This window comes from Eubalaena glacialis, chromosome 4 (genome assembly GCF_028564815.1).
Source record: "Eubalaena glacialis isolate mEubGla1 chromosome 4, mEubGla1.1.hap2.+ XY, whole genome shotgun sequence".
NCBI lineage: Eukaryota > Metazoa > Chordata > Mammalia > Artiodactyla > Balaenidae > Eubalaena > Eubalaena glacialis.
The window spans coordinates 111,047,614-111,057,159 of NC_083719.1; the positions used below are offsets into that span (position 1 = coordinate 111,047,614).

General features: G+C 45.4%; 1 protein-coding gene across 1 annotated transcript in view; it reads right to left on the reverse strand.

Moving 5' to 3' along the window:
- The window catches only part of KIF3A (kinesin family member 3A), a 71,120-nt gene extending 67,726 nt beyond the window's left edge, over nucleotides 1–3,394 (reverse strand). The window contains exons 1-2 of the mRNA XM_061188154.1: nucleotides 3,268–3,394; nucleotides 231–504 (exon numbers count right to left, since the gene is read on the reverse strand). Of these exons, the coding sequence (XP_061044137.1) occupies nucleotides 231–504; nucleotides 3,268–3,273 (280 nt within the window). The 5' untranslated portion in view covers nucleotides 3,274–3,394. The remainder of the gene's footprint in view (nucleotides 1–230; nucleotides 505–3,267) is intronic.
- Between the last annotated feature and the right edge of the window lie 6,152 nt (nucleotides 3,395–9,546).

Consider the following 9,546-nt stretch of genomic DNA (forward strand, 5'->3'; position numbering starts at 1 on the left):
TGGGAAGTAGCAGCATAGCACAGGGAGATCAGCTCTGTGCTTGGCAATGACCTAGAGGGGTGAGGCAGGGAGGATGGGAGGGAGGCTCAAGAGGGAGGGGATATGGGGACATGTGTATGCATACGGCAGATTCCCTTTCTTGTGCAACAGAAGCTAACACGGTCTTGTGAAGCAATTATACTCCAATAAAGATCTATTTAAAAAAGAAGTAAACTATATAAAGTACTCACCATTGTAGCCTTCAAGAACAGAATCAATAATAGGTCTGGCAGTTAAGTTATAAACATCTAGTTGTTTACTCTCTGGTCCAAAAACAGTATCAAAAGTAAACGTCTTTGGAGGTTCATTGGAAGAATCAGTCTTATGTACAGTGATAGTTCCCCTCATCTCATCCACACCGACAGCCTGTCTGTAGCACATTGATTTCTCTCTGTCATTGAGGGGCCGGCACCTAACCACCACCTTCACATTATCACAGCTTTCCGGCTTCTCTGATTTACTGATCTGGTGGAGAAAATATTTACAAACAACGAAAAGAACATTTACTTTTACCTTCAACAGATTAAATTTAAAATTTGAAAAAGGCTACTTTGGCATCCTAGTGCCTTGCACACATTAAGCACTCCATAAATAGTTGTTAAATGCAATTAAAGATCTTACAGATATATAGAAAAAGCTTATTAAAAAAGATATGAAAATAGTTTCTTTTACAATACAAATGAGGGGAGAGGAAATCTAATTTACATTTACAGTTAATGTTATTCAGGCAGAAAATGAGAGAGTATATTAGAGACTTGTCTTTCTGCACAAAGTCCCTGACTTGCTCTGAGTTTCCTGCCTGTAGGAAAACACGTGCGAATATGGTTAATAACTTTAATCAAGAATCTAGTAATAGGTCCTCTGCTCCCCCTGAGACTTTTAGTTTTATTGATATTTTCTACAATGCATTAGTAAAAAAATTTTTTATCAAATAATATATCCTCATATAGTCTACTTTTTCTATAGAAGTGAAAGACAGAAAAGAAAGCCCGATGGCAGAAAAATGTTTTAGCTTGACTCTAACCTTATGAACATATGTATATGTAAAGTTTCAAATTTTGAAATTTTATGATTAAGAATCTATATTAAAATACAATTATTAAAGTGAAGAAGTTCAACAGTTTGGTTGAACAGATATTAAATTCCTACTGTTTCAGATACTCTTCTAAGCATTAGAGAAACAAACGTGAGCCACTGTCATTGACAAGGAACAGATTATATCAATTCAACACACTTCTTTCCATCTCTACTTTCACCACGTTATTCTAGGTCACCATTATCTCGCCCCAAATTATAAGAGACTCCTACCTGTACTACTGCATCTAATTAGGTTCCCCTATAGTCTGTTCTCTACTTGGCAGTCAGTTTCAACACAAATCTAATTATGTCACTCTCCTACTTAAAACTCTTCAATGGTTTCCCACAGATCTTGGGATGAAGATCGAAATCCTTCAGGTGGTGTGTAAGATCTGATTCTGGCCCATGTCTACTTCTCCAGTTTTATTTCACAAGCTTGGCTTTCTTAGCCACAGCCACACTGGCTTTCTTTCAGGCCTTTTCTTGTCACCATGATCCCTCTCACCACACTCCTTCCCAGGTGCTGTTCCTTATGCCTAGAACATCCCCCACCCTCCTCTTCACTTACCCTGCTAGACCTCAGCTCAACAGCCCCTTCATCTGGGAAGACTTCCCTGATTAGGTCAAATCCTTGTATAGGCCCTGATAGCACCCTTCTCTCTCCTTCTCCATCGGTTACAATTTTACTTTTTTTTTTTTTTGGCTCCTTATTTGATTAATGTCTGTGTCTCTATTTAACCCAGAAGTTCCAAACTGGTAGTCAGTCAAGGGGCTGAATTCAGCCCACAAATGTCTTTTGCTTGGCTTATATTATTTTAAAATCTTTTGAATTAGTTGCTAAAAATTAAAAATTGAGAAATTTCACAAAAATAACAATTTCTAGATTCTCCTGGAAAAAACAGATGATCTGACATCTGTAGGTCAGCATTCCTACATGGCAACACTTAATTCACCAGAATCTATTTCTATCTATTGTATGCCACCCATCCACTTCATTCATTAACGTTAAGTGTCTTTGTCCCTGTATGTATGTATGGTTTTCACCTCCGCCCTAGAAGGCAAGCGTCTCTCTTCTCAAGTTCAAGAACCTGGCTGGTTTTCCTCAATATTGTATCTCCAGTGCCTAGCATGGGGTTGGTGCCCAATAACTGTTGAATGAATTGATAAATAAATAGAAAGCAACAAGTAACAAATATTAAGCATTTAATGCTAAAAGTCAAGCACTGTCCTTCAAGTCTCCTGCGCATTCTTATCTCATCCTGATAACCCCAGAAGGAAAAACTTAATTACGTAGGAACGAAGGGCCCAGAAAGATTAAATAATTATCCAAGGCCTCGCAACCAGTAAATAACCAGCCACTGCTCAAGTGTTCTCCATTACCCTATAATGGACTTAGGACGCCTCCTTATTAGGTGCACAATAACAATCTGTGAAATCCTACAAGACAAACATACCACCACCAAACCACTCACCCCCCTCACGTAAATAGCCGGCGACAGCTCAAGTGTTCTCCATGACCCTATATTGGACTTACGACGGCCCCTTATTAAGTGCAAGTTAACAGTCTGTGAAATCCTACAAGACAAACATACCGCCACCCACCACTCACTCCCCTCACACACAAAGACACCTACGGGTTACATTCTGCACTGTAAGCTAGAGCACCACAAGAGGAATGACAGCTCGAGTCAGCAGCCTGGGGTAGAGGCAGACAGCCCGTGCTTTACTGCCTTCCAGAGCTTGGCTCCTCGGTGTAGAGACCCCACGGGGTGAGAGGCATCCAAACCCGACCCTCCGCGGTTGCTCCTAGAGGCCCTACCCAGCGGACAGGGCTGGGAGCGAGAGCGCATCCTCTGGCACAGTGCCTTTATGTCAAGCAGCCCAGGCCTTGCGGGATGCAGCAGCAACGAAGACCGCAAGGCCTGCCGCGGGCCCCTCCCAGGGTCGGGTCGGCTGGACCCCCCCCAGTCCAGGGCCCACCCGCCTGGCTCCCCAACCGCTTGGCCCGCCCGGCACTGCCCTGCCCTGCCCTGCCCCGCCCCGCCCCACCCCGGCCGCCCGCCTGCTCTGCGCCTCCATGGTAACGGCCGCGCCACCCGGCCAGGCCGCAGGGATGAGGAGGAACCCCAGCGGCTGAGTGACCCTACTCACCGGCATCGTTGCTTCCTCCCGTGCTCGGCGGACGTCCCCGCCCGGGGTGCAGTCCAATGACGCCGGGTTCGCAGGAGAGGCGGGTCAGAGATTATCGAAACACTGCCTGGGCGCTCCCGAGACTGCGGCTCCTCTGGCGAGAGCGCGCTGTGCGCAGGCGCACCCCGAGCTCGCCCCGCCCCATCCCCTTGCCCGAGGCGTCTTCGGTCTCTTGCATTGCGCCTGCGCCGAGACTTTCCGAGTCCGTCTCCTAGGACGCCAGACTGAGGCTGCGCCTGCGCAATGCCGCCATTCCACTGTGTTGGAAATCTGGCCTGATTTGGGGCTGGGAGACCTGCCTACCACCGGGGGGGGGGGGGGGGGGGCGGGGGGGGGAGGGGGAGGAGGAGGCAATCCTAGACCGGCAACGCTCATCTTCTAGCACTTGCAATACTCCGAACATTAAAAACAACGATAGCAATTGTACATTGTGTCCCCTCTGAAGAGCCAAAAACTTTACATACATTATTGCGCTTGATTGCCAACTTGTTTATGACCTGTCTCACCATTAGGTGAGGTCGTGAGGGACTTTGTCGGTATTCTCACAATTACCTCCAGAGCCTAGAATACGACCTGGCACAGAGTAAGTTTTCAATAAATATTCGTGAAAGAAAGAATGATCTATCCTCTTTCTTGTCCGAACCTGTCTCTGAACACCACTCTGCTTGGATGTGTAATAGACATTTCAAGTTTATCGTGTCCAAAATTGAAACGTTGATTCCCGTTTCCCATCCCTGGTAGTACCCACATCACCCCTGTCAAACATAAATAAATAAGTAATTTAAAAGGCTAATCGCAATAAATGTAAGCTGAATTCTGACAATTTATGAGGTCAAAACCACAGTCTTTTTCTCTCATACTCAATACCCAATCTTTCTATAGAACTAGTTGTCTCTATCTTCAGAATCGAACCAGAATCCGACCACTTCTACCACCACCATCTCTCACCTGTGTTACTAAACAGCTCAGAACTGGTTTCCTTGCAGTTCATCCTTGCCATCCTAGTCTACTTTCAACACAGGAGCCAGAGGGCTGGTGTTAAAACATGAATCCGATACTGTCTTTTCTCCGTTCAAAACCTGCCAATGATTTCTCATCTCACAGAATAAAAGTGACAGGCCCTCTCCCGGTTTCCTGCAATCTTCTCTCTTACTCATTATTGCAAGCTATCCCCCTTGCACCAGCTCCACCTGGCCTCCTTGATTCATCTGACATTGCAGGCATGGTTTCCTGTTAGAATACAAGGGCTTTTATGCTTGCAGCAGGAGCTAATAAAAATACTTAGTGTCAGCATACTGTTTTAAGTGCTTTAATTCCTTTTTAAATTATTAATTTAATTTACATTATAACCTTTTGAAATAGGTACTATTAGTCATTTTAATAGAAAACAGGAGTAACTATTTCACAGATCTAAAAAACTGAAGCATAGAGCCATTAAGTAACTTGTTCAAGGTCATACCTACAGGCAATGACAAAGCCCAGATCCAAATCCAGGCCCTGGAAAGCTCCCCCTGTAGATATCTGCTTGACTCCCTCACCTCCTTCAGAATATCTTTGTTCACACATCACCTTCTCAGTGAACCCTACCAATGATCTTTCTATTTAAAATTCCAACCTTCAGCCCCAGTCTTCTTATCTCCCCTCCCTACTTTATATTTCTTCATAGTACTCATCACTCTCTGATATACTGTAAATATGATATCAGCTTTATTGAGATATAATCATACATCATACAATTCACCAATTTAAATTGTACAATTCAATGATTTTTACTATATACAGAGTTGTGCAACCAAAACCACAATCAATTTTAAACATTTTCATCCCCCCAAAAAGAAACACTACACTCATAGCCATCATTCCTCCTTCCCCCCCTGCAACATCCCGGCCCTAGGCAACCACCAATCTACTTTCTGTATCTATAGATTTGCCTACTTTGGACATTTCATATAAATGGAATTATATAACATGTGACCTTCTGTGAAATGACGTCTATCACTTAGAATAATGTTTTCAAGCTTCATCCCTTTTGTAACACATATCAGTAATCCTTTACATTTTATGGCTAAATAATGTTCCATTGTATGGATATACCACATTTTTATCTATTTGTCAATTGACGGACATTTGGGTTGTTTCCACTTTTTGGTACTATGGATAATGCTGCTACAAGTTTTTGTGTGAACGTTTCATTTCCCTTGAGTATATACTACAAGTGGAATTGATGGATCATTTGGTAACTCTAAATAACATTTTGAGGAACTGCCAAGTTGTTTTCCACAGTGGCTGTACCACCAGCAATGTATGAGGTTTATAATTTCTCCACATCCTCACCAACACTTGCTACTGTCTTACCTTTCTTATCACAGCCATCCTACTGGTATAAAATAGCATCTCATTGTGGTTTCTATTTGTACTTCCTTGATGACTAATGATGTTGGACATCACTTCATGTGCTATTGACCATTTGAATATCTTCTTCAGAGAAATGTCTAGTCAATTCTTTGCCCTTTTCATCTGTCTTTTCATTATTAAGTTGTTAAGAATTCTTTATATATTCTAAATACAAGTCTCTTTTCAGATATATGATATACACATGCTTTCTATTATGTGTGTTGTCTTTTTAATTTCTGGATGCTGTTCTGTGTGCTCTTACATTTAGATCTATGATCTATTTTGAGTTATTTTTGTATATGATATGGTATAGGGATCCAGCTTCATTTTTCCACATGTGAATATTCATCTGTCCCATCACCATTTGCTGAAAAGACTGTTTTTCCCCCCACTGAATTATTGTGGCAACCTTGTCAAATATCAATTGGTCATAAATATGAGGGCTGTTTTCCAGACTCTCAATTCAATTCCATTGGTCTATATGTCTATCCAATACTATACTGTCTTTTTTTTTTTTTTTAAGGATTGGGCATTTTATTTTTTTATTTTTAATTTTATTTTATCTATTTATTTATTTGGCTGCACCGGATCTTAGTTGCAGCATGCCGGATCTTTTAGTTGCGGCATGCAAACTCCTAGTTGCAGCATGTGAACTCTTAGTTGCGGTATGTGGGATCTAGTTCCCTGACCAGGGATCAAACCCTGGCTCCTTGCATTGGGAGCCCGGAGACTTAGCCACTGGACCACCAGGGAAGTCCCTATACTGTCTTGATTACTATAGGCTTGTAGTAAGTTTTAAAATCAGATACTGTGAAGCCTCCATCTTATTCTGCTTTTTCAAGATAGTTTTGGCCATTTTGAATTCTTTGCATGTTCATAGAAATACCTTGCCAATTTCTGCAAAAAAGACAGCTGGAAACTTAACAGGGATTATGTTCAATTTATAGATCAATTCAGGAAGTATTGCCATTTTAACAATTTAAATCTTCCAATTCATAAACACGGAATGTCTCTCCATGTATTATATTTGTCTTCTTTAATTTCTTTCCGTGATGTTCTGTAGTTTTCAACATAGAAGTATGCCCCCAAGGGTAACCACTACCTTGACTCTAACATTATAGTTCCCTTCTTTATACTTTGTATAAATGGAATCATACAGTATGAATCCTTTGTATCTGTCTCCCTACACTCAATATTGTTTGTGAGATTCTTCCTTATCGGGTATAGCAGTTCATTCTTTTTCAATGTGGTGTAGTATCCCATTGTGTGAATATACCACAATTTGTTTATCCCATTCAACTGTTGATGGACATTTGGGTTGTATCCAGTTTGGGGCTATTACAAATAGTGCTGCTGTGAACATCATGTCTTTTGGTGCACACACATGCATTTCTGTTGGACATTTACTTAGGAGTGGATTTGCTGGGATTTCCATATATTCTACTCCTGTTTATTGTCTCTTTCCTCACTAGAATATAAGTTCCACGTCTATTGTATTCACTGTTATGTCCCAGCGCCTAACGCATTGCGGGACTTCAATAAATTACCTTCTCCAGGGTGGCGTGGTCACCAGCTGCTTCATCCCGGGCTAGGGACTCCGCTCGGGACTCTGCGCCTGGGGCGCGGGCTTTGGGTGGCGAAAGAGGCGCCCAGTGGAGGGACGTGGGGGTGGAGTAAGAGCCCGCCCCGCCCCGCCCCGCCTGGTCCCGTGGCATCCCCAGCTGCAAGTCCCGGGCGCTGGGTTAGAAAAAGCCGGGCTAAGCCGGGACCCAGACCCGGGATCTGGCGTTGCCATGGCTTCCGGCGGGCGGCCCGCGCCGGAGACGTCCGCCTCGGAGATAAGATCCATCCGGCGTCCAGGTGAGAGTCCGGACGAAAGTCTGGGCGAAACAGTCCTTCGCTGTCTTCTCCCGCCGCCTCCGTGGAACGTCTCTCTCCCCGCGGCGATCCGGAGAAGTTTCCCGGAGGCTTGCCTGCGCGGAGCGGTCAGTCTCCCGGAGCCGTCGTGGACCAGACCCACGCGGGGGGCAATGCGGCCTCGGCCAGCTGCGCGCCCCGCCCCCGGCGCCGCTCTGGGGCCACCGCCCCCGCCGCCCCCAGTTCCCAGCCGGCCCGGGCTGGTGCCGAGCGACTGGGGAGGCGTCCTGGACGAGCTCCAGCTGGATGCCCACCTGACCCAGGCCCAGGGCCGCGAGGCGCGCCTGTGGCTGGGGGGCCGACTCCAGGTACCGGTTCCCGCGGGGGCCCCTCCCGAGAGCACGTTCATCCTCTTCCTCACGCGCGCACGGGACGCGGCCGGGTTCCACCTGCACCCGCGATCAGGTGAGCCGCACCCTGGAGCACGCACCTTCCCCAGGTGCGTCCCCCGCACAAGGCAAGAGTCGAGATTCGCCAGCTTCTCACTGAGACGGTGCTTCTCTAGTAGGTGTTTTGGAGGAGGGCTTGTTTGAGTTGGGGAACTCTGCTGAAGACCAAAAAACGGGCACAGGAAGGAGAGGGTCTGAATGGGGGAGGCGCTGGGTAAGAGAGGCCCTTTATCCGACAGCGATTTAAGGTGAAGAGGCTTCTTACAGCCCCTCTGGTCACCTTAAGCAGACCGTCCAGCCACTGATGGACCGAGACTGGCCACCAGCGACCTTCCCTCCTCTGCCCCACCTCCTCCTTCCAGCAGGTGGAGATTTGCGAAGCTTTCCAGGAAGTCGTGTTGGGGCTCCTGAGGGTTGAGAACATCTTTGACTTCTCCCAGACCACTTTTAACCTGGCTCTCACTATCTTCAGACGCCTCATAGTTTCAGTAAAGGTAGGGAAGTCTATGAGGGATGGTGACAGATGTTGGGGGTGCAAACTGACCTCTATTTCCCATTGCTGCCTAAGAGGTGAGCCATCCCAGGTGCTCAAACTGAGCCTCATCAATTCAGTAAATGGCTCTAAGTGGTAGAACTGGAATTGGAACATCTTACCATCGTGCCTGTCTGGCTCTGTGTTGTGTGGCCGTCAGGGGTCGACTTGGGGAGCATGAGAGGACCTAGCTGGGAAAGGACTCCCTTTGTGATGAGGTGGGGTGTGCTTGTCTGGACCAGTACAATGCAGCCTGAGGTCAGGATGGGACTGTGTGTTCCCTGAGATGGTGCCATATTTCCCACCTCCAGTCAGTCCTCTAACAAAGGACTATTGACTAGTCATCTGAGGTTCTGAAACCAGGAGGTTTTTACGGGTCACATCTAAAAATGGGGGTAACTTCCTTGTGGATAAATACAATCAGTCTTTTAAAAAAAGTTAAAAAGGCAAAACTTAATTTCTTAAATAAGAAAAAACCCACAGACGCTTTACAGTTAGTTTCTGGCATTCATATTCTGCTCATATGTGTTTCTTCCATACTGCAGATAAAAAAGTGTTTACTCCATTGTGTTACAATTACTTCCTTGAGACTTGCTGCAAAAGTTAATGAAGAAGAGGAGGTATGCATCCCTGGAAGCTCATTCAGGGCTGCTTTTGAGGTATAGGGGTGTGTAACACTGGAAACACTCAAGTTTCCTGAAAGGTCTGTGGCCTTGGGAATGGGCATTTTGGAAAAGTCATACCTTCCAGGATTTCTGCTGTCCCTTCCTTAGGCTTGTCAGACTTTGGGACCCCACAAATGGGTAATTAGAACAGCAGAATTGTCCTGGCCCAGCAAACCCAGAGGTCTGACTTCCTAGCAGATATATCTTGCCTCATTGGTTGATGCCACATGCCACCTCCCATTAAGCAGAAGAAAAAGGCCTCCCAAACCATATGGCCTAATGACCACCCCCAGAAACTACATCTAAGAAAGCTGCTTGAGACTTAAGGACTTGGCTGTGTCAA